We start from the raw sequence: 25,586 nt of genomic DNA, 5'->3' as shown, positions 1-25,586 counted from the left end.
GAAAATACCGAAGAATTCCGAATCATATCGTGTACGAGTCAGGCTGTCGGTTTTTTCACTACTGCACATGCATATAACGCATCTCGTTGAATATCGCGGTAATGACGTTATCAAATTCAATAGATGCGGCCACATTATTGCCCATTTAAACACGCGTTTTTGTTGTTGTTTACATCTACATCTGCCAAAGCTACGTTGCGATGTGGAATTTTCTGAAAGGTGTACAGAAACCGCCAGAGACGGGGACAAAGCGACCTCGGTCTGAAGAGGAGAAAAAGGCCACCGATAAAGCGTACGAGAAGGAGAAACGACAAAGGACTTATAAGCAAACGTGGGAGCAGGGTAGGCCTCGGCTGCGATACGATTTTTATGGAATAATTAATTTTTTTCAAGTTGATTCCTAGTCAATATGAAGCTCCTAATGCTTTCTCTCTCATAAATGGTTAAATACAGAAAGCATGTTGGACATATTTTGGGTGCTATAGTCATGATAGTCAGTATATTTGTTTTCAATACTCATACACCAAGTTAGCATCAGCATTCCCTACATTTTAACTGTTTTTCTTTTGTCATGTCAGTAATTGTTTGTCTTTTGTTGCTAACGTTTAAATCAGTTGTTTTTGTTTCTTTATATATTTTATATCTATTTATTTTTACACTCTGTACAGCACTTTGGTCAGTGTAAACTGTGTTTAAATGTGCTTTAGAAATACATTTTACTTACTCACTTCATATTCATGATGAGTAAGTGCTCCCAGGTGAGGTTTGTTTTGCCTGGCAACACTTGTTTTAAAATATGTTTCTGATACTTCAGTATGTGTATATTTACTGACTAAATTATATAGAATTGCTATAATTTACACAGAATATCCTCTGAGGAAATCTATCTGCTCAAACACATTCACATTTCTGAGGACTGTTGTGTGGATGCGCATGCGCGCCCCGTTCGCGTTGCCTGGACGTATGCGGAAGTTCCCATGATCCTCTGCGCCAGATCTGTGTGAATGTGTTGTGTGCAGCGCGCTGTGTGCAAATCAGAAAATAAAGATGGCGGCTGATGGAATCCCGGGCACAGAGCCGAACCCGGACCTGAACTCATGGAGCGGCCCCGAGTTACAGGCCAAACTGACGGAGATCGGAGCGCCTGTTATGGGTGAGAAAAACGAGCTCATCTACAAACAAACAAACAACCCCCGAGTGAGTGCGCCGGTTAGCTAGCTCAGCTAACGGCAAGCAGCGCTGTATGTTAGCGTTAGCATTAGCTTGAGAAAAACAAAACCGGCTATAGCTTGGTGTGATTTCATAACTTGCCTTGTTGCAGAATGTTTTGTCTCTCTCTGTATTGTATTGCGTGCGCCAGTGTAAGGCCGTGTTTTATTCCTAATGGCGCTGAGCCTGGTGTAAATGAATGAGGCGGTCCGCCATGTTTGTGTGGAAAAGCGCTAACGGTGAGCTCCAGCACAGTTTACTCAGTCCCTCAACCTCCCTTTTTCACTCACTTCCGTTTCTAATATATTCATTTCCGCTGGAGTTTTCTTCTTTTTAAGCTTTGAGTGTGTAAATGCTGAAAGTGTGCTGTGCTCTGTTCTGTCTTTAGGCCCGAGAGAAGAGTTAATAGACAGACTGAAATCCTACATGATGCAGGTAACATTTCACAAAGCCCACTTCCCACCATTTGGACTGTGCAAAAGTCTTGGGCACTTTTTTTTAGTACAAACTTTGTTATATTACATTAATGGCATTTAGCAGATGCTCTCATCCACAGAGCAGCCTGGGGTTCGGGTCAAGTTTATTTGTATAGCGCTTTTAACAATAAACACTGTCGCAAAGCAGCTTTACAGAATCTGAACGACTTAAAGGAACAGTCCACCACACTTCCATAATGAAATATGCTCTTCTCTGAATTGAGACGAGCTGCTCCGCACCTCTCCGAGCTTTGCGCGACCTCCCAGTCAGTCAGACGCGCCGTCACTCCTGTTAGCAATGTAGCTAGGCTCAGTATGGCCAATGGTATTTTTTGGGGCTGTGGTTAGATGCGACCAAACTCTTCCGCGTTTTTCCTGTTTACATAGGTTTATATGACCAGTGACATGAAACAAGTTCAGTTACACAAATTGAAACGTGGCGATTTTCTATGCTATGGAAAGTCGGCACTATAATGACAGGCGTACTAACACCTTCTGCGTGCTTCGGCAGCGCATTGATATCTGAGCTCCGTATCAATGCGCTGTCAAAGCACGCAGAAGGTGTTAGTACGCCTGTCATCTGACTGACTGGGAGGTCGCGCAAAGCTCGGACAGGTACGGAGCAGCTCGTCTCAATTCCGATAAGAGCATATTTCATTATGGAAGTACGGTGGACTGTTCCTTTGAAATATGAGCTAATTTTATCCCTAGTCTATCCGCAATGAGCAGCCTGTGGCGACGGTGGCAAGGAAAAACTCCCTCAGACGACATGAGGAAGAAAGCTCAAGAGTAGGGCTGCGTACCTAAACGTAACATCAGGTACCGGTACAGAGGTTTAGATACAGGTCCGGACCTGTACCTGAACAATTTGACAAATTCTTCTGAACTTCTTTAATAATGACAGAAACATTAATAAACTGTTGACAACTTGTCAGTATGTTTATTCAAAGAAAACCGAACATAACTAGGTTTCCTACCTCACTTCTCAGTCACCCTCTCGGGCTACGTTCACACTGCAGGCTGAAGTGACTCAAATCCGATCTTTTATTGACAATATGAACGACACAGATCCGATTTTTTCAAATCCGACCCAGGCCGTTTGGATATGTGGTCCTAATTCCGATTCCTATCCGCTCTTTTCATATGCGACTTCAGTCTGAACCGCCAGGTCGCATTCATCCGACTTACACGTCATCAACAAGCCACAAACGTCACTATTCTGCGCTGAAGTAGGCGGCGGGTCTCTCAAAAAAGTTACAACAACATGGTGCATAATCACGGGTGCAGATAGAGGGGGGGATTCGTCCCACCCAGATTTAAATTCACCTCGTTCGGTCCCCCCCACTTATAGGGAGGAAAAAACGTCTATGCTGTCTTTCTTTGCATAAGGCAAACCTCATGGAAAAATCAAAAGACTAATTACCATTCAGTTTATTGAGGTGCACAGCAGTGTATACATAGTTGCAACAACTCACATAAAACAAAACAAAGACTGATATTCAGTTGGTTGAGCTGCGCAGACTGCACAGGTTGCGAGCTCGAGCTTGGTTGCTATGGTTACTAACAACAAGTTTGACAGGCATGTTGGGGTTGGTTTGCTGGCAGCTTTGTCCCCCCCAGTTTTTTGTCCCTTGCAGTTCAAAAAACGTATCTGCGCCCCTGCGCATGACATCAATGCGAGGGACGCTTCAGGCTGTGAAGGTTCTGAATCTTCTCAATGGAAGGACGCAGAGGTTAGGGAGCTGATTTCCATTTGGGGGGATACAGCTATTCAAGCTAGATTGGATGGGTCATACCGCAACCGGGCGGTTTTACTTCCGTAAACACTGGCCATGCTCACTGCGTGTGACGTCGTCGTATCCTGCAATGCGCATGCGGAACACTTTTAGGTCGCTTTTTGTTCATACTGAGGATCACATACAAGTCGCATATATTTGTTAATGTGAACGACCTCACAAAAAAATCGGATTTCACAAAAAAATCGGAATTGAGCATTAAGCCTTGCAGTGTGAACGTAGCGTCAGTCTCACACAGGGGCTTCAAAGTTTGGGAGAATAGCAGGGTACAAATAATTTACAGCAGGGTGCAAAATGGTAAAATGTCTGCCAGCGGCAGACATAATGCACGCAAAGCGTGCAGGGGGGGGTTTCAAAGGGAGGGGTGCGCCCCCCTTTTTTTGGCACGGAAAATTTTATGAAATGCACTGAGAAATGGTGGCCTCTGGTAACTTTTAACAGTGAAAATAAAGGGTAATCAATGCTATTTGGAAACTTGAAATATGAAACCATACCTCAGTCATTTTATCAAATTTCAGAAATATTTGCAAACAAACACATAAGTAGTCCGATTGAAATCCACATATGGATGATATAATAATTTTAAGTCTGATGTGCACTTTGACTAAGCTAAGGTGACAGGTTTTTCCAGATTCATACCAAAATAAATCAAAGAAAGTAAGATTATATGATATAAAAATATTTCTTGAATTTATATATACATGTAGGGGCCTACGAACAGGTCATCTAAAATTGGGATGACATTTACCCGGGACGGGTATTTGAGGCGGGTCGTCTAGCTTAAGCTTGATTAGCGTTGTTACGCACGCAGTTTGTTTTTTCGAGCAGCTGTCAAACGCAGAGTCAACTTTACGATCTGCGATTATAATGTCTTAAGCAAGGCTGAGAAACGGTGGACTAAGACGTATTTATTTTTCTATATCAACACAATGACAGAATAAATTTGCATTCAAAACGTACTTACCTTTCCCTCTAGACCTTTTTAGCCACGCATCCAGCATGGAGCCGCTTGCAACTCTCTTCATCGCCATTTGTGAGTCACATGATGGTATGAACCATTCACAGTCCATGGAACACTCTAAGCCAATCAGAGTACGGCTTACATATGGCACAAGGGGCAGTAATGGCTGCTCTCATGTCGAGGATGTAAACAAAGTTGACACGGCAACGGACATACATGACATAGTGGATGTAATTTACATTCACAACTTTTTTGCCGTCAGAAATATTTAATATTAGGTTTTGTGACTCGACTGACAATAGCCGGCGGCATAACAAGCCACAGACGGCGATTTGCTGCCGGTGACCGGCTACTTTTGAGACCGTTGCTCACACTATAGTTAACTTGGGACAAAAAGTCATAAGTTGTCTCACAGTGAGAAGTGACTACACTAGAGTACTATAGACTCCGCGCAGTCCGCGGCCTTTAACTTGCGCGGCAAAATTACACAAAGCAGCAAAGACTGCCAATGCCAGCAAAGGAAAAATGGCTGACCTGATTTTGAGTCTTTTTGACCAATCAGAACGCTGGATCAGCCAGGCTCTCGCAATGTCTCGTGAGACTGTGGCGAGAGGATCTCAAATCAAAGATGGCTCTGATTTCAAGTTTCAGCGCGGCATTTTACGTCTTTTCCAGTGCTAAATTTTTGTCTTTGTGGTAGGATTTACGCATCTTCAGTCACAAAATAAGCAGATACTTGGTGTAAATTTATATCGGTTCGGTACAGTACTGGTACTTCATGATCCGGTATTTTGGACCTATACCGAATCGATTTTCATGGGACAGTACTGGTACGCAGCCCTACTCGAGAGGAACCAGACTCAAAAGGGAACCCATCCTCATTTGGGCAACAACAGACAACATGACTATAACATTAACAGTCCTAACATAAAGTCAGCTTCGTTGATGCTATAAACCCCCCACCGACAGAAACCCAAGCGCAAAACCGTTCACGACAACTGCAGTCCTAAAGTCAACCGCAGCCCCCAGCCACAAAAGCACCACTGCTTCCCCTTTTCCACCAAAGCAGTTCCAGGGCTGGTTCGGGGCCAGTGCTTAGTTTGGAACCGGGTTTTCTGTTTTCACTGACAAAGAACTGGCTCTGGGGCCAGAAAAACCAGTTCCAGGCTAGCACCAGCTCTTTGCTGGGCCAGAGGAAAGAACTGCTTATGTCAGCGGGGGGGCGGAGTTGTTAAGACCAACAACAATAGCAAGACCGCGAAAGGTCGCCATTTTTAAGCGACGAGAAGCAGCAGCTGTACAAACGCGAAGTCATCCATTATTGTTGTTGTTGCTGCTGCTGCTTCTTCTTCTCTGTGTTGTTGTTGCTTCGATGTTCGCGCCAAGGTTTATGCAAACGCAACGACGTAATGACGTGGCTCCCCTTAGCACCCCGAGCTATGGAAAAGCAAACTGGTTCTCAGCTGACTCGCAGGTTGAACGAGTTGTGAACCAGCACCAACACTGGCCCCGAATCAGCCCTGGAACTGATTTGGTGGAAAAGGGGTATGCAAGAGTCCAGAGCGTCCTCCAGGTGCGACCCCCAACTGTCCTCATGGGGCCGTCCTCCACAGGAGCAATGCGATGGCAGGTCTGAGGAGCAGAAGAGGTCAGCATCTCTATCCCAGGACCGACATATAACTCAGAGGGACAGATTGGGGGGGGGACACAGGTTGTTAGGTATGCCCAATGTCACCTGAATAAGTAGGAACAGTATACATATTGCACTGAGTGCAAGCAGGGACTCCGGCAACTAACTATGACTTCCTAACTAAAAGGGGAGAGCCAGAAGGTAACACAGGCATGAGGGAGCCCCTGGACATAAAGCAGCAGCCACTACACCGTCCACAAACTCGAGTGAGCAAGCGAGTGGGGGACTGACAGCATCCATACATCCCAGTTTACCAAAACTCTTTATGTCTGAGGACCCTCCAGATCTACACCTTTACCTCATAAACACCATTAACAAATGGCTTGACTAAACAGATATGTTCAGCATCCTGCTGGTCCAGGGACTCGAACCAGCAACCTTTTGATCCCAAAGCTGCTTCTCTATCCATTCGGCTATGGCTTACGGATATAGACTTTTTTATTTTCTGATATCTACATTATCGAGTCAGTTCAAAGACATGTGGTGAGGTTAACATGAGGCAGCCATGGGCTGAAGCGCCCTTGAGCGAGGCACCTAACTGCTCCCCGGGCGCTGTAGCATGGCCGCCCACTGCTCCGAGTGTGCACGCGCTCATTGCTCACTGTTAAATGCAGAGGATAAATTTCACTGTGCTTGAGTGTGCATGTGACAAAGGTGGCTTCTCAAAAACATTAGATTTCTAAACCTTAGTGCATTAGTTTTCCAGCATGGAAATAAATGTTCGAGGAAAATGTTTGCATCGAAAGAACGTACTCAAGGCTGCTGCTTTGAGTATGTTCTAAAACTGCACAAATTGTACCCGAGAGACGCTGAAAGGCCCGAAAGGGGATGATGTCGTGGCGACATCCGTCTGTCCCGGTAAGGGTGCTCACCTTCTGAAATCATCTCCTCTCACAATTTGTGGAGGAATGTCACGAAACTTGGCAGGATTCTTTGTTAGATGTCGGTAATACACACATTATAATTTTGTTAAATTGGGTCACATTTGACCAGAGTTACAGCGCTTGATTGACGATGTCATGAGGGTGTGTTTTTCTTCTGAAATCAACTCCTCTCACAATTTGTGGAGGAATTTCACCCAATTTGGTAAAAGTTTATATTACAGTTATACACGTCTTGAAATTTCGTTTAATTTGGGCAAATTTTTTACCAGAGTTATGCCCTTGATTATTAACAAACTTGTACTTTGGCAATTTCATCAAGGTGTGCTTGCTTTCTGAAATCAACTTCCCTCACAATTTTTATTGTGTCCTGCTGGCTGAAAGGCCCGAAGGGGGATTATGTCATGGCGATGTCTGATATCCATCCGCCCCAGGAACGGTACTCACCTTCTGAAATCAACTCCTCTCTCGGTTTTTGGAGGAATTTCATGAAACTTGTCAGATTTCTTTGTTATATGTCGGTAATACACATATTGCAATTTCATTCAATTCAGTCACGTTTTACCAGAGTTATGGCTGAGTTGCCAGCGGGGGATATTGTGCCCTCAGAGCACTCATAATTTTTATTTATTTATTTTTTTAAAAGCAAAGGGTCATCACACCCAACACTGACTTTGTTTCATTTATTACTGTTTGCTGCTCTTTATAGTGTTTTTTTTTTTTTTTTTTTTTTTTTTTACATCTTAAGCAGGGCGGCACGGTGGTGTAGTGGTTAGCGCTGTCGCCTCACAGCAAGAAGGTCCTGGGTTCGAGCCCCGGGGCCGGCGAGGGCCTTTCTGTGTGGAGTTTGCATGTTCTCCCCGTGTCCGCGTGGGTTTCCTCCGGGTGCTCCGGTTTCCCCCACAGTCCAAAGACATGCAGGTTAGGTTAACTGGTGACTCTAAATTGACCGTAGGTGTGAGTGTGAATGGTTGTCTGTGTCTATGTGTCAGCCCTGTGATGACCTGGCGACTTGTCCAGGGTGTACCCCGCCTTTCGCCCGTAGTCAGCTGGGATAGGCTCCAGCTTGCCTGCGACCCTGTAGAAGGATAAAGCGGCTAGAGATAATGAGATGAGATGAGACATCTTAAGCATTCAGTTTCATTATTTTTGAACTCCTCTTTGCTCTACAGAAATTCTTTGCACGTGCCGAAGACTTGCATATGAAGTTTATCCTCTGAAATCCTCACACACCTCACATTTCGAGGTTTAAACACAATCTTTTATTATTCAAGATTAAACTTGAAGTCTATACAGAAACTATACAACTAAAGGCAAGGCAAGTTTATTTATATAGCGCATTTCATACACAGTGGCAGTTCAATGTGCTTTACAGAGGTAAAGGCAAAACAGTAAACAATAGAAAATAAAATTATATAAAATAAAGGGGGAAGAAGAGAGAAATAAGAATTAAACAATAGTAGAAATAAAATAATAAAATGAAGTAAAAGTTCAGTAAAAAACAGCAGAATAAAACAGAATAAAAGTTAAGTAAAGTTTAAAACATGCAGAGACTGTAAAAGTAAAGTTTAAAATCATGTAAAGATGATATTTATCAGTTAGCAGAAAGCATCTGAGAACAGCTTGGTCTTTAGTCTAGATTTGAAGCTGCCAACAGCAGGAGCATTTTTGATGTCCTCTGGCAGTTGGTTCCATAGCTGTACTGCACAGTAGCTAAAAGCTGCTTCACCACACTTTGTTTTAACAACAGGTTTTACCAGTAAATGTTGCTGCTGCGATCTGGTAGATCTGATTGGGTTAGGCCGCTGCAACATATCAGAGAGGTAATTGGGCCCTGTACCATTTAGAGATTTGTACACCAGCAGCAATGCTTTAAAGTCAAATTTAAAGTTCTTTCAGTTTTTCATAAATGCATTCAGGTCACTTTATAACGTTTCTTGCGCCTATCTGGTGGACAAGTATGAAATGCAGAGGCGCTCTTTTCTAGATGGATGAACATTCAGTTATCGAAGCGATGTACAGGGTGTCTGAAAAGTCAGGAACCAAGACGAAGAAGCAAGCTCTCTTCCTTGTCATCCAGTTTATTTTAATGCCACCTGTATGGGGGGGAAAAATAAGTGCAAATAAATAAGTACGACAACTTGTAGTTTAGGTCCTGTTGGTTTTGGACACCCTGTATGTTCTCGGGAAGGTTTTAAATCCGTAGTCTTTTGATGTTCCCTTTCTGTCTGCACTCTCCGACTGAGTGTAGAGGAACCGTTTTCTTATTTTCTGACGAAATTGTTTCTTGTGAAATATATTTTGGGTCTTGTTGTTACTAAGCTACTTGTACCACAGACAGTGGCTTGAGTTATTGTTCACAGCGACAGTCTAAAGCGTGATGCTGACAGAACGGTGTAAAAGCCATGTGCGTCTTGTTTTCATCAATGACGAGCTGTAGATTGTGATTTGTTTCCTCAGACCGGTGTGATGTTGACTAAACCCAGCTTGCCCGGCGGAGATGACAAGGCCATGACGACGGTAAGGGATCTCTGCAGACTCTTGTTTCAGATCATTGTAAGGTAGCTAACAGTTGAAAAGCAAACACTGTTTTGCTTAGCATGATGTTGGAGTGATGGGACACTTGGGGGATTTAAAGTTATGGTGTCCAACAAGAGTACCTTTTGTCTCATGCAAATTCTCTCACTGTGTCAGATGCCAGGTCTGCCTCCCATGCTCCCAATGCCGTCTATGCCTCTGCCGCCAGGCATGGGCGTGCTGCAGGCCATGGGCATAATGGGAGGACCACCTCCACCTGGTATCCGCATGAGCATGGAGCCACCGGGCATCTCCTCTGGCATGGCACAGGACGACCCGCAGAAGATCGCTCAGAGGGCCGGTCAGGTATGATAAGGCTGTGCTTAAATAGATTTGAAAGAATCTGAGGAGGGGATAAGACTGTTGGTTTTTTTTTTTTTAAACCTCTGTCTGTTTGAAACACCCTTTTTCTCAGCAACCACAAATCATACCAGGAATGGACAACTTATTAATTGGTGGGCAGAGTGTCTGAAAAATATCCTGTACATAAAACATTCCAACAATGCATGAAAAGTATCAGTATTTTGGTTTAACCAAAGCAAACCTCAAAATGTAGCTAAAAGTATGTTTTAGTCTTTCAGGGCTGTGAAAAATCCGCAGAATTCCGTGAATTTGGCCTCCAAAAATTATCATTTTAGTAAATCATCTAATTTTGCAATAAAAATTGGGGGGGGGGGTTTCTTTTGCAACAATGACAGACCGGTTTACGGCATTTGCGCCATGCTTACAAACCATGGCATGAATCTTGTGCTCTTTAAACACGCTTTTGATATCAACGGTTTTGAAAAGGAGAATTTCGCGGTATGTCCGTGTCACGGAGGGACATCGTTCAGAGGGAGGACGGGAAGACCGACGATGTCAAAAACGTTTGACAAGGAAAACGGCATCAAAAATCCATGGAATTGGCGATGGCTGGAATTTAAAGTCGGTAGTGAATGAGCACATACGGAAGATAAAAGAACCGGGGAAAGCTTACCGCATCTTGTGCCATCAGGATGTGAAGTACGGTTCTGGTGGAAGAACGCGTTTGGTTGACCATGTTAAAGGAAAAAAACATGCGGAATTGGTGAAATTGAAGCTGTCGAACTATAGATTACCAGGTAGACCATCTTGTTCACATTTTATATATTCAATTTATAATAATAATAATACAGTTCAAATTAAATGGCATGGTTGAGAAAATATTTGCTTTCAGGAGATGCTTCAAATCTATCAATATACACACAATCTGTTCAGCTTCTGGGGCCCCCGGCTCCTGGGGGGCTGCTCCTCCCAGACCCCCTGCTAAAATTGTTTCTTCGGATTTTGTCATTTTTATTTCACAGCCCTGGTCTTTAAACTGCTGCTGCTTGCTACAAGGAACAGTGTTGGGCACAAACTGTGTCTCTCTGAAATGCAGTTAGTGGCGTAATGTATCACAATGTCGATGTTATATTGTCTATTTAAGATGGTTTCCTTCTTATGACCCACAATTTGGGTGCCTGCTGATGGAAGTGAAATGGATTAGTGTGTGTGTGTGTGTGTGTGTGTGTGTGTGGTGTTTCAGGGCGATTCCAGAGTGATGGAGGAGCAGCTGAAGGAGCAGGAGCTTCTCGAGCAACAGAAGAGAGTAAGAACATTAATAACCACTGTACTCATGTACACAGGTTTTAGTTTGGTACTCTGAGATTCGGCTAAAAAAAAAAGAGTTAATTTGAACGTGTTCAGCGGGTTTCGTTCCCATTTCACCACTAAGCTTCTCCTGTTTGTCTCCAGGCTGCACAGCTGCTGGAGCACGAGAGGCAGCAGGAGCTGGTTAAGCTGCAGCAGGTGGGACCACCAGGCACCCGGGCCCCAGAAGCAGGACCTGCACCCAACCTGCTGCCCCCTATTCCTCCACTCAGAGGTGACTGTCTGTTCCGCCACTCCACAGTTAGAGCGGAGTCAGAATTGCTTTTTAAGCTTCTGACTGCAAAGTTGAATTCTGGGTAAAATGTTTTGTTGCTGTTGGAGTTTGGAGATGTTTCGCTGCTGCACACACCGTGTATCCTGTGTGTAAATGTTTTGCCGAGATAAAAAGTGTCCCGCGTTTTACGATTCCGGAGATTGCTGAAGTAAGTGAGCAACAATATCATGTGACCACCGTGGGGCGTCTGACCTACTGTTAACCAAAACAAGTCAGCGTGGGCAAACATGGCGGACTCGACTCTCCCTCCAGCGGAAAAGAAAAGGAAAACCTGACTAGTAAGTGCAGCTGCAAGATGGAGCAAGATTAGATGACCTCATTTTTCTGGACAGGTAACTAAATCATTCTAGCTAGCGCTTAGCGATCTTAGCCTGAGAATGCGTGGGCTCGACTCCACAGTAGCGAGCATGGAGTTATACACCTAATGTTTTGGGCTTACAGAGAAAGAAACGAGAACACAAAAGCAGGAACAGAGAAAAGAGTCATCTTTTGTTTCACAAATTTGTTCGCGAATGTCAACCATAAATTATATCCCTGTGACTGAAAACTCTCCGAGGTCGATGCAGAGTCACGATGTTTTCCGCATGTTGCCATCTTGGTGTGACTCAGTTCCATAGTTATGCTAATTAGTTAAAGCTCCTCGTGTTCGGCTGTTTCCGTAGCGCCGTACTGTTTACCTCAAGGCAGGATGTTCAGTCCCAGAACAGAGGAAAGCGACCCTCAGGACAGCAAAATGATCGTTTCCTCCACATGTGAGACAGGAAAATGTCACGCCCAATTAAATTTTTTTTTTTTTATATTTCAGATGACTTTGCAGTCAGCACCTTTAACTGCATTGTTGTACATTACCTCGCCAAGATGGCTGCCAGACATATCCTGTGTTTATTCAAGTCTTCAATTGTGTGTTAGAGAGCACTTATTTAAAGTAGTTTATATGTATTGGTCTGATGTACACTACCGTTCAAAAGTTTGGGGTCACTTTGAAATGTCCTTATTTTTGAAAGAAAAGCACTGTTCTTTTCAATGAAGATCACTTTAAACTAATCAGAAATCCAATCTATACATTGCTAATGTGGTAAATGACTATTCTAGCTGCAAATGTCTGGTTTTTGGTGCAATATCTCCATAGGTGTATAGAGGCCCATTTCCAGCAACTCTCACTCCAGTGTTCTAATGGTACAATGTGTTTGCTCATTGCCTCAGAAGGCTAATGGATGATTAGAAAACCCTTGTACAATCATGTTAGCACAGCTGAAAACAGTTGAGCTCTTTAGAGAAGCTATAAAACTGACCTTCCTTTGAGCAGATTGAGTTTCTGGAGCATCACATTTGTGGGGTCGATTAAATGCTCAAAATGGCCAGAAAAATGTCTTGACTATATTTTCTATTCATTTTACAACTTATGGTGGTAAATAAAAGTGTGACTTTTCATGGAAAACACACAATTGTCTGGGTGACCCCAAACTTTTGAACGGTATTGTAGCTTTCAAACAGGAGCCTCACATTGCCTTTAAACCGACTGAATAATTGAACGTTATGCGTATCGGTACCAGTACAGGCCTAGAAATTCATATATTTTTTTCACCAGCCAGCCGGACTAGTTACCTTCCAAAGTGACTAGCGAAACAGAAAATCAACTCGCCAAAATTTGTTCATGTGTGAATTTTACTTCTGTCAAAAATAACGCAAAAGAGAGTAGTTACCGTTGTTCATGACTAATGTGCATTTATTTCAAGACCCGAGTATTTTGATACTGTTGTTAAATACATAAATGAGAACAACACAGAGCACCATAATAGAATATCAACAAATAATAATATATTGGAAAACTTGGCAACTTGGTGTATGAGTATTGAAAACAAATATACTTACTATTATGACTATAGCACCCAAAATATGTCCAACATGCTTTCTGTTAGGGCTGGGACATTAGCGCGTTAATTTCGATTAATTAATCACAAATATCAACGCGTTAAAAAAAAACAACGTATTTTAATCGCACACTATAACAGACACGTCCTTCTGCATTAGAGCAGTGGAGAGTGGCATTACGTCTGATGGTGTACACAGCCTTCTGGAAACTCAGAAGTCGTCGTTTGGGATTTTACCTGTGGGGGCAGCACTAATGCGTGACGGAATACAGCCGGACGGAAACAGAAAAAGAACAGGAGAAAAAGAACGCCGGTTTTCAAAGGACGCTGGTTTTTGGAAGGAGAGATGGAAGAAGTACAAGAAGCGGATGAGAACGTTTTAGTTGGCCCCATGCAGGGGAAATTCTGTTATAAAATACAGGATGGGAGAGTTGATAAGAGCGTGGTCGTATGTAAATTGTGCAACAAGGAGTTCGTGTATCACCGCAGTGCATCAAGCCTGAAATACCACCTCAATGCCAAACATGTAGCAGCAAGCTTGGCAGATGGCGCGCAAGCTAACCCAACATGGACGACACACAGCCAACCCACACTACATCAACTGAGTTTCAAGGGCAAGGTCAGCAAGACCACGGCAGAGAAAATGACCAACGCGCTGGCTTACTGGGCGGCTCTCGACTGCAGACCCATTGCAGTGGTAGAAGATAAGGGGCTGGAAAAGGTACTTCAGATTGCGTTGTCTGACACCACGTATGAGCTGCCATGCAGAAAAACAGTGACAAAGAGGGTCCAGCAGCTCTACGACAGTGAAAAGGGAGAGAAAGAGAATTTGTTGGAAAAAGCAGAATGCGTCGCTATTACTGGGGATCACTGGACCTCGGTCAGCAACGCAAATTACCTCGGTGTGACGGCACACTTTATTGACAAGTGGCGTCTTCACTCGTTTGCCTTAACCATCAAGAAGATCACCACAAGGCACTTTGCTGAAAATGCGGCAGAAGATTTTGAGTCTGTGGCAGAGGCCTGGGAAATCACACAGAAAGTCACCACAATCGGAACAGACAGTGCCCATGCCATGACCGCTGCAATGAGACAGCTCACATTCCAGCACATGCCATGTGTTGCTCACCTGTTACAGAGGACGATCACAGTTTGCCTTGCTGACAGCGGGTTCACAGCCACACTGGTGAGATGTCGTAAGATAGTCGGGCATTTTAAACACAGCCCCTCAAACACAGAGGAACTGCACCAGGAGCAAACGCAACTAGGCCAAGACAACGAGCCACTGATGCAGGACGTTTCCACAAGATGGAATTCCACCCTGTTGATGGTCTCTCGTCTGCTGAAGAACCAAGATGCTGTGAAGGCTACGCTCGCCAAGCACAAGCTCACCATGTTGACTACTGCTGAGTGGGACAGACTGCAGAGGCTCGAAACCCTACTTTCACCATGCAGGTAAACACTCACCAACTTTCATTAATGGGATTCAAAACGTTGTGATTTGACTGAGAGTCCAGTATAACTTAAATTACCCTTCCAAAATGTATTGTACTGAATGTTAATATCACTATGACTATAGTATAAAGTTGATACTGTTTTTAATCCACTATTAAATGGCAAAATAATTAATCACTGTAATCAGCTTTTTGGCACCTTAGGAACATGGCTAAAATTAAAAATGTTGTATGTAAACAGGATTTGCAGAAATTAATCCACGCTTTAATTACCTGTAGAGTTGACTATTGCAATACCCTTCTTTCTTGTCTTTCTCTACTCTTTAGCACATTGAATGACAGTTATGTATGATGTGCTATTTACATAATATTGATTGATTGATTTGATTGATTGATTAACTATCCTCTGCAGAGATGTGACAGAGCTCCTTGGGGGTGAGAATTATGTGTCGTGCTCAGTTGTGTTACCTGCTCTCTGCCACCTGACCCGCACCATGGAGGCCTCAGATGATGACCCAGCTTATGTGGTGAAGTTCAAGGCTGCGTTTGAAAAGGAACTGTCTCAACGCGAGGATGCCCTCAACTAGAGGTCGACCGATATGGGTTTTTCTAAAGCCGATGGCAATACTGATATTTAGAGGTCAGAGTCAGCCGATATGAGCTGCCAATTTTTTTGGGCCGGTTTTTAGGGCCGATATGCTATCGTGTTGTCCTTAATTGGCATGCTAAAATATCATACTAGTAAGAGGACGCACAACACTTATAAACTTAACACAATTAGCATTTAATAGTGCCTTCAATGTTACTGTTACTATATGTTAATGAAAAATTATTAATTTCATTTAGATTTTATTATTCATAACATTTATTTTCATTATAAATAACATACATAATATTTATACTATATATTATATAAATGACTGTACTCATCATAAGAATTAACAAATTAATGACTTAAACGTATTAAAATAATCAATAGACTAACAGAGTGCAAGAATACTTCCATGATGTGACAACTTCAGATAGTTACTTCAAAATGGTAAAATACATGTTCAAGTTATACAGTTTCACTGTGGAACTTCCATGCCTTGAACTTTCACACGTTTCTGTTTCAACAATATAAAACTCCGTCTCCCAGCATGCTGTGCAGGAAACCGGAAATAGGAACTGCAGAGGTCTAGCATCGGTCTCTGGTTCACAATCAAATCAAACATGTATACATCGCGAAAACGAATGGACATGGGATGGCAATGTTATAATACGTTCACAGGTTAGTTTTGCGTCCTCTTTTTGTTAACTTTTCACTTAGATTGTCCGTTACTACAGTTTAGATCGGAACATAGCGGTCACCAGCGTTAAGGGGGCTTACATAGTCGACGCATTCCCGACGCACTCGCGGCCACAAGGCTACGCATCGCAACGTTTCGTTTCGAGAGGAATTCTACAACTCCGATGCAGTTGAAATGCTATTCGTTTTTCCTTTCGCTAAATGAAGCAACACATCACAGATTACAACTATCATGAGAGCAAATATACGACTTTAGGACATTGAAATGTAAGAATTGAAGCCTTACCTGTAGGCTATCTCTGCTGACTCCTGAAACATTTGTTGGCTTGGGTCTTTTGCACGCCGCGTTCTACGTAGCTGTCGTGCCTGACTTTAAATCGGCGCGACCAAATAAGAAAATCAGCCGATGCCGATTCATTAAAAAATGGCAAAATTCAGCCGATAGATCGGTCGACCTCTACCCTCAGTTGTTACCTGCTCTCCGCCACCTGACCCGCACCATGGAGGCCTCAGATGACGACCCAGCTTATGTGGTGAAGTTCAAGGCTGTGTTTGAAAAGGAACTGTCTCAACGCGAGGATGCCCTCAACCATGGATGGCTCAGAGTGGCAACAGCACTTGACCCTCGTTTTAAGGTAACATGTAATGGTCTTGTTTTCTCTTTTCTTGCTTATGAACCCGTTTCCTCTGCCCCCCCCCCCCCCCTTCTATGGAATAACAACATGATGGAAACCATATATGACAATGAATTTCACCCAGCTTTTACACTGTAAATCTCTGACTGACAACAAATGACTGACTGACAACCGACAACAAACCTGTTTCTGATTCTTACTCTGATTTTAAGGACCTAAAGTGTCTACCAAGAGGAGAGCGAGGAGAGGTGTGGACCAGCATTGAGGCACTGGTGCAAAAACAACCAGGCAGAGCCACTCCGGAACGCACAGAGGAGCCAGCAAGGAAGAGGAGCCTCCTGCTGTATAATTCAGATTCTGAATCGGAGGATGAAGATTGGCCCAAAGGAGCCTTGACCCGTTACAGGGCAGAGCCTACCATCAGTGAGAGAGACTGCCCACTGCAGTGGTGGTCCACTCATGAGGGAGCCCATCCACAGCTCTCTGCCCTGGCCCGCAAGTATCTGGGCAGCCCTGCCACTTCTGTCCCTTGCGAAAGATTATTCTCCCTGGCAGGTAATATAGCTCAAAAGAAGAGGGCAGCCTTGAGCTCCGAAAATGTCAACAGGCTAGTTTGTCTCAACAACTGGCTGAAAGAGAAGGAGCAGTAATCAGTTAAATGTGTCCTGAGGCCAGTTGGCCAGTTATTTTTCAAAAGGATATTGGAAGAATTGAGATTGAGGTCAATCACTGGCACTTTTTAATGGATCACTTTATGTTGAACTGTTTGTCTTGGCCAATGTTATTCAGGGTTGGACTGAGTTTGATTTAATTTCTCTCTTATTTTTTTGTAATCATTTCAACCGTTGATAAATCAACAGTGTGTTAAAGCCTCAGAGGTAACAGAGATGTTTTCTAACAGGGTTTATTTACATTGCTCTGAATGTACTTGAAAGAATTGCGTTTTACAAAAAAAGTGTTCTAGTTTACAGAAGATCTACCTATACCTATAAAGCTACCTGAATTTCTGAAATTAACTTTCCTAAATATGCTGAACTTTATGGCACGTTTTTTAATGGATCACTTTATGTTGAACTGTTTGTCTTGGCCAATGTTATTCAGAGTTGGACTGAATTTGATTTAATTTCTCTGATTTTTTTTTTGTAATCATTTCAACTGTTGATAAATCAACAAAGTGTGTTAAAGCCTCAGAGGCAACAGAGATGTTTTCTAACAGGGTTTACCTTGTTCTGAATGTACTTGGAAAGTATTGCGTTTTACCCAAAAAAAAACCCAGTTATAGTTTACAGAAGATCTACCTATACCTATAAAGCTACCTGAATTTCTGAAATTAACTTTCCTAAATATGCTGAACTTTATGGCAGAATTTGCACTGGCTTGTTGATCTTGGTTTTGAAAAAAAAAATAAACAATATTTTGTTGATTTAAGCTTATGTATTGTCATTCAAAATCCATGTGGAAAAAATGTCTTTCTACCTGTTCTCAAGTCAGATATTTCTATGCGATTAATTTCGATTAATTAATTTCAAAGGCTCTGATTAGATTAAAATTTTTAATCGTGTCCCACCCCTACTTTCTGTATTTAACCATTTGAGAGAGAAAGCATTAGGAGCTTCATATTGACTAGGAATCAACTTGAAAAGTAATTATTCCATAAAAATCGTATCGCAGCCAAGGCCTACCCTGCTCCCATGTTTGCTTATAAGTCCTTTGTCGTTTCTCCTTCTCGTACGCTTTATCGGCGGCCTTTTCCTCCTCTTCAGACCGAGGTCGCTTTGTCCCCGTCTCTGGCGGTTTCTGTACACCTTTCAGAAAATTCCACATCTGCCAAAGCTTCATTGCGATGTAGATGAAACAACAAAAACGCGTGTTTAAATGGACGATAATGTGGCCCCATCTATTGAATTTGATAACGTCATTACCGCGATATTCAACAAGATGCGTTATATGCATGCGCAGTAGTGAAAAAACTGACAGCCTGACTCGTACACGATATGATTCGGAATTCTTCGGTATTTTCCGTCCCGCCGATAAACACATCGATGAACACAGACACGGCACACGCTTAATATGTGGCGGCTTTAGTTGGCGGTGTGTCTGAATCTTCGCTTCATACATATATAATTTTTTTTTTTTTTTTAAACTAGCCAGCCGGGCTGGCTAGTGACAGGAATTAACTGCCAAATGACAAATTAAGTCGCCTCGGGCGACCGGACCACCGCGAATTTCGAGCCGTGCAGTAGCATGTCAGATGTGATCTGATGTTTAGTACATATGATCCACAAAACAATAAGTAATGATTCTCTAAACTTGAATTCACTCCTGATCTGATGTGGTTCAGTTCAGTTAAATGTTGGGTTTAACAGCCCTGAGTGGAGCAGAAGCGCGAGCATTACGGGTTTCTTCTTTAGTTAGCATTAGCCCCTGCTACCTTTCTAACATAACCAGGTTTCGTGCTGCTCGTGTATTTCATTGCAGTGTCTCAAATTTTGCACATGGCAGTGCTTTTGTGGAGATTTCCTGATGAGCTTTTATTAACTGTCAATGTTCAGCTTAAGACTCGGGGATGAATTGCAGATTTCTCACTTGCTTTCTCTGGTAAGTAGTAGAGTGTATGCTGATTGTCTTTAATAGCAACCTTTTCCTTTTCAATTCAAACCAGATCTAGGTTCATATATCAATGTAGCTATATTGTAGATGGCTGCATAGGTTTTTTTTTCTCGTCTCGTCTCGTCTCGTCTTCTTCCGCTTTATCCGGGACCGGGTCGCGGAGGCAGCAGTCTAAGCAGGGAAGCCCAAACTTCCCTTTCCCCAGACACCTCGGCCAGCTCCTCGGGAAGAACACCGAGGCGTTCCCAGGCCAGCCGAGAGACATAGTCCCTCCAGCGTGTCCTGGGTCTTCCCCGGGGCCTCCTCCCGGGGGGACATGCCTGGAACACCTCCCCAGGGAGGCGTCCAGGAGGCATCCGAAAAAGATGCCCGAGCCACCTCAGCTGATTCCTCTCGATGTGGAGCAGCAGCGGCTCTACTCCGAGCTCCTCCCGAGTGACTGTGCTTCTCACCCTATCTCTAAGGGAGCGCCCAGCCACCCTGCGAAGGAAACTCATTTCGGCCGCTTGTATCCGCGATCTTGTCCTTTCGGTCATTACCCAAAGCTCATGACCATAGGTGAGAGTCGGAACGTAGATCGACCGGTAAATTGAGAGCTTCGCCTTTTGGCTCAGCTCCTTCTTCACCACAACGGACCGGTAAAGCGACCGCATCACTGCGGAGGCTGCACCGATCCGCCTGTCGATCTCACGCTCCATCCTTCCGTCACTCGTGAACAAGATCCCGAGATACTTAAACTCCTCCACTTGAGGCAGAACTTCTCCACCAACCTGGAGAGGGCAAGCCACCCTTTTCCGGTCGAGAACCATGGCCTCGGACTTGGAGGTGCTGATTCTCATCCCAGCCGCTTCACACTCGACTGCAAACCGCCCCAGTGCATGCTGAAGGTCCTGGTTTGAAGAAGCCAACAGGACAACATCATCCGCAAAAAGCAGAGATGAAATCCTGTGGTTCCCAAACAGGATTCCTTCTGGCCCCTGGCTGCGCCTAGAAATTCTGTCCATAAAAATTATGAACAGAACCGGTGACAAAGGGCAGCCCTGCCGGAGTCCAACATGCACTGGGAACAGGTCTGACTTACTGCCGGCAATGCGAACCAGACTCCTGCTCCGTTCGTACAGGGACCGGACAGCCCTTAGCAAAGAGCCCCGAACCCCATACTCCCGAAGCACCCCCCACAGAATACTACGGGGGACACGGTCGAATGCCTTCTCCAGATCCACAAAGCACATGTGGACTGGTTGGGCAAACTCCCATGAACCCTCGAGCACCCTATGAAGGGTATAGAGCTGGTCCAGTGTTCCGCGACCAGGACGAAAACCGCATTGTTCCTCCTGGATCCGAGGTTCGACTATTGGTCGAATTCTCCTCTCCAGTACCCTGGAGTAAACCTTCCCTGGGAGGCTGAGAAGTGTGATTCCCCTATAATTGGGGCACACTCTCCGGTCCCCTTTCTTAAAAAGAGGGACCACCACCCCAGTCTGCCACTCCAGAGGCACTGTCCCTGACCGCCACGCGATGTTGCAGAGGCGTGTCAACCAAGACAGCCAGGATTTTTTTTATTATTATTTTTCCTGTTTGAATTGTCAAGTCAGTTTCTTTCAATCAATCAAATTTTATTTATATAGCCCTTTACAATAACCAAAAGGTACCCAAAGTGCTTTACATCAAACCCATAAAACAGAACACCAAAACGCATAAAAACACAGGTTTTGACTGCGGAAGGTGCCACCGTGCTGCAGATTACCAGAAGCCTGTGATTCCCCTATAATTGGGGCACACTCTCCGGTCCCCTTTCTTAAAAAGAGGGACCACCACCCCAGTCTGCCACTCCAGAGGCACTGTCCCTGACCGCCACGCAATGTTGCAGAGGCGTGTCAACCAAGACAGCCAGGATTTTTTTTATTATTATTATTTTTCCTGTTTGAATTGTCAAGTCAGTTTCTTTCAATCAATCAAATTTTATTTATATAGCCCTTTACAATAACCAAAAGGTACCCAAAGTGCTTTACATCAAACCCATAAAACAGAACACCAAAACGCATAAAAACAGGTTTTGACTGCGGAAGGTGCCACCGTGCTGCAGATTACCAGAAGCCTTTCAGAAGTACATGAAATAAAACAGACGAAACGAAGCACCCCTCAAAAACAAGACTCCCCTAGTCAGGATTGTATGCCAATCTAAAAAAGTAGGTCTTCAACTTGGATTTAAAAAGGCCGGGATCAATAGTGGTGCGAATGTCGGGGGCAGATTGTTCCACAGTCTGGGAGCAGCGACAGCAAAAGAACGATCACCCCACTGTTTATATCTCGACCTTGGAGCTTCTAACAGAAGCTGACCCGAAGAACGCAGGGCCCTACCACGATCACGAATAGTTAAAATCTCAGACAGGTAAGAGGGAGCCAGGCCATTGATGGCATTAAAAACAAACAGAAGTTTAAAATCAATTCTAAAACAGACTGGAAGCCAATGGAGTGACGACAACACAGGAGTAATGTGTTCACGTCTAGGCGTGCTTGTTAAAAATCGGGCCGCAGCGTTCTGTACAAGTTGAAGACGTAAAATTGAAGACTGGCTGAGGCCAACATACAGGGCATTACAATAGTCCAGTCTCGAACTGATAAATGCATGAATTGCCTTCTCGAGATCCTGCCGACTAAGAAACGGCTTCGCTTTGGCCAAGAGACGAAGTTGAAAAAAGCTCGTTCTAACAACAGAACTAATCTGTTTATCAAATTTAAGCCCACTGTCAAACGTTACCCCAAGATTTTGTACAAATGGTTTAAAAAAGGGGGCCAGAGTACCAAAATTTGTTGTAAAAACATTTGACGTGGGTGACGTGCCAAATAAAATACATTGTTTTGCTGTCGTTCAAATGCAAAAAGTTCCGTGCCAGACACTGCTTTACGTCAGTAATACAAGCCAGTAACTTAGTAAGCGCCGTATTTTCATTGGGTCTCATGGGCAAATATATCTGCAAATCATCAGCATAAAAATGAAAAGACAGATTGTGGGTTTTTTTTATAATTGATCCCAGAGGTTACATGTACAAAGAAAACAGAATCGGGCCGAGAATAGAGCCCTGTGGCACCCCACAAGAGAGGGATGCATATGAAGAACAGAGGTCGCCAATCATCACAGCGAAGCTCCTATTTGCCAAGTATGACCTAAACCATTGGAGAGCAGTGCCATGAATGCCAACATACTGCTCTAGGCGAGATACAAGTTTCTTTGTATAGCGCTTTTAACAATATTGTCGCAAAACAGCTTTGCAGAAAATTTAAAGGCTTTAAACACCTCAGCTAATTTTGTCCCTAATAAATTTGTTTATCCCTGATGAGCTGGGATGTAGTGGTGCGTAAACGCACATAAACGCCGTTTACCCACCTCCAGATTTTAGGAAATAGCGTTTATGAACCTCTAAATATAGTTTACGCACGTCCAAGCATAGTTTACCCACCTCTAAATACAGTTTACGCACGTATGTCTCTTGTTTTATACAGATATTAAAACAGCTTTTCCGTTATTTTTCAATTGCCTACACCTAGTAGATCCTGCACAAGTTCTTGTGGGTTTTATCAACACTGCGTAGCCTACGCGTAGTAATTGTCTGTCTACCGCTCGCCCTCTTGCGGGAGCCAGCAGACTGCGACATTCATTAGTCACTGATTACGTGTGTGAAGAAATGGTGAAGAAATGGATATTAGGCGATTTCTGAAGCGTCGGAGCATCACCCTTCCAGCTGATACCAGCAAAACGTCTCGACACAGTGAGTCCAAAAAGAATCCTGAACTTCACGTTTTAGGATAAACTCCCCATCGTTTTGGTTTGTGAACCATGCCACTAACTAACGTTAGGTTGTTAACTTGTGCCAACAAATTAGCCTACCTTTCTGGCAGACAAATGACGTTGTTAGTGCAGTCTAAAGTTTTTGGTAATTATTATATCAACATAAATTCAGTATTTGTAGCGCATTGTAAGACAAATAGTTGTCATTTCATGTTAATCTCGAAGTCATGATGACAGCATGCTAGCTTCATGTCACGGACATAACATAGAGAACTTAGCCTAAAGTAACGTTAGGCAAGTCACTCCTCCCCGCCCTTCTCGGTGTGGGTGTGTGTGTTTATTTTTTAAAGAAGGCTATAGCATTCAGATTGGGCAGAAATACTTGTCCACATGATTGGTGTACTTAGCCGTTTTAATTTAATTTTACAGATAGTGGTGGAGAGACAGACAGTGTTGCGGGGCCAGGAGAAACAGCAGGAGGAGAGACAGAAGGAGGAGAGAGTGAGAGGAGGAAAATAGGGCAAAGAGAGGATGAAACAGGATCAACTACAAGAGGAGAAAAGGGAGGAAAAGAGAGAAGGCAAATGGATGGAGAATCAGATAGGCCTTTAAGAGAAACTTTGATAGAGGAAACTGAGGGAGAAACAGAGAGAGGAGAAAATGAGGGAAGAAAAACAGAAATAGACGGAACAGAAGGAAGAGAAAATGAGGGAGGAGAATCAGACAGAGAAGATGCAGAGACAGACGAAATGGAGGCAGAGGAAACTGAGACAGTATCAGAAAGCATCAGATGCCATCCACACATCTGGACTGAAAGTATGTGTAATTTGCCATTCTTACACACAGTCTTTATTTTTCTCTCTTTATTGATTATTTAGATTTCATAAACACCACTCTACTTGGTGTCACACACACACATACACAAATGCTTGGACTCACTCACACATGCACATTCACACTCACACACAAACACTTTCATACACACACATACAAAAGTTAACATTCTTCTAGTGCAAGGTCTACTGCTGTGATCTGTCAGCTTATGGATTTCATATGGCCTACTGTTGGTATGTGTAATTTGCCATTCTTTCACACTGACATTATTTTTCTCTTTATTAAGATTTAATAAACCTCAAACATACTTATTGTGTATCTTGTTTTATGAATGATATAGAGTAGAGACCTCAGGGAACCCTTATCACACACATACATACATGCACTCACACACACAAGTACACACACATGCACATTCACAAACACTCTGTCATATATATACACACACACACACACATGCACTGTCATGCACACACACACACACACACACACTCCTATGTGTCAGAAAAGTTGTTTCATACAATACGCATCGTAGCATCCTTGCGTCATGCTTGCGTCAACTATGAATTGGCCCTTACAACGTCGTGGTCCCCCGATCCCAAAATTTATAGTTTACCCACCTCTTTTTTTACCACTACACCCCTGCTGATGAGCAAGCCTGTGGCTAGGAAAAACTCCCTCAGATGACACGAGGAAGAAACCTCAAAAGGGAACCCATCCTCATCTGGGTGATAAGCTGGCGCGATTTTATAAATAAAAAGCTTCTATAATGGTGTTCTATATAGTCAAAGTACAACTATGTAACCAGGAAATGAATTATAGTAAAACACTCTGAGGTCCTGGGCCTGTCAGACGCTCTGTGGCAGTCTGATAAACCTTGACATTTTTAAGTATTTCATCCAACTAAAAACATCCATGCAAAAGTGACACACATGGTTATATTCTGGACGCCCTCAGCAATATGAGAGTAAGTGAATGTAATGAAATTTGTTTTTATTTCAATTAAGTGCAAACAACCTTACAAAAAACTATTTTCAGAGTCTTCAAACCTTGTAAAAAAAAACACTATAAATATATCTACGCAAGACTTTTGAAGTCTGAACCTTGTAAACATAGGTGTTGGCTACGTAAAAGTAAGAACAGCATTCAGAAATTTTCTGTAATTTCAATACTAATTGTAGAAACTTCAGACTATCTATTACCCTGTCCACACTAGGGATTTTGTACTGATACGATACTACTTTCGTACCACAACACCTGTCCACACTAGCAACTATAGACCCTTTTCAGTCACGTGACCTTCGTAACAGCGACCGCCATTTTGGACATGTAGTGGACTTCTGCTCGAATCGATTTGAATGCGAGGAAAGCGACAAACATAAAAGAAATAGGAGCGAGATGCAGAAAACTGTATTTACTAGTTTACTGTAATTATGATCTGGCAGCTATTTACACCGGATCCAGTGTAAATAGCTGCCGGAGCCAACGCTAGCTCGCGCCCGGCCGGAGCCAGCGCTAGCTCGCTAGCTCGGACGTTGGCTCCGGCAGCTATTTACACTGGATCCGGTG

General features: G+C 43.4%; 1 protein-coding gene and 1 pseudogene across 1 annotated transcript; both read left to right on the top strand.

Annotated features, from left to right (window-relative positions):
• Positions 1 to 729: 729 nt before the first annotated feature.
• The window catches only part of LOC132885406 (splicing factor 3B subunit 2-like), a 51,893-nt pseudogene continuing 27,036 nt past the window's right edge, over positions 730 to 25,586 (top strand).
• Positions 13,670 to 18,206, top strand: LOC132865537 (zinc finger BED domain-containing protein 4-like). The gene is made up of 3 exons (XM_060898241.1): positions 13,670 to 14,861; positions 15,273 to 16,783; positions 16,996 to 18,206. Exons 2-3 carry the CDS (start codon positions 16,649 to 16,651, stop codon positions 17,431 to 17,433), a joined length of 573 nt encoding a protein of 190 aa, XP_060754224.1. The 5' UTR covers positions 13,670 to 14,861; positions 15,273 to 16,648; the 3' UTR covers positions 17,434 to 18,206.

Source organism: Neoarius graeffei, chromosome 1 (assembly GCF_027579695.1).
Source record: "Neoarius graeffei isolate fNeoGra1 chromosome 1, fNeoGra1.pri, whole genome shotgun sequence".
NCBI lineage: Eukaryota > Metazoa > Chordata > Actinopteri > Siluriformes > Ariidae > Neoarius > Neoarius graeffei.
Note: the sequence above shows the minus strand (reverse complement) of the source record. Positions and strands in the feature narration are given on the sequence as shown.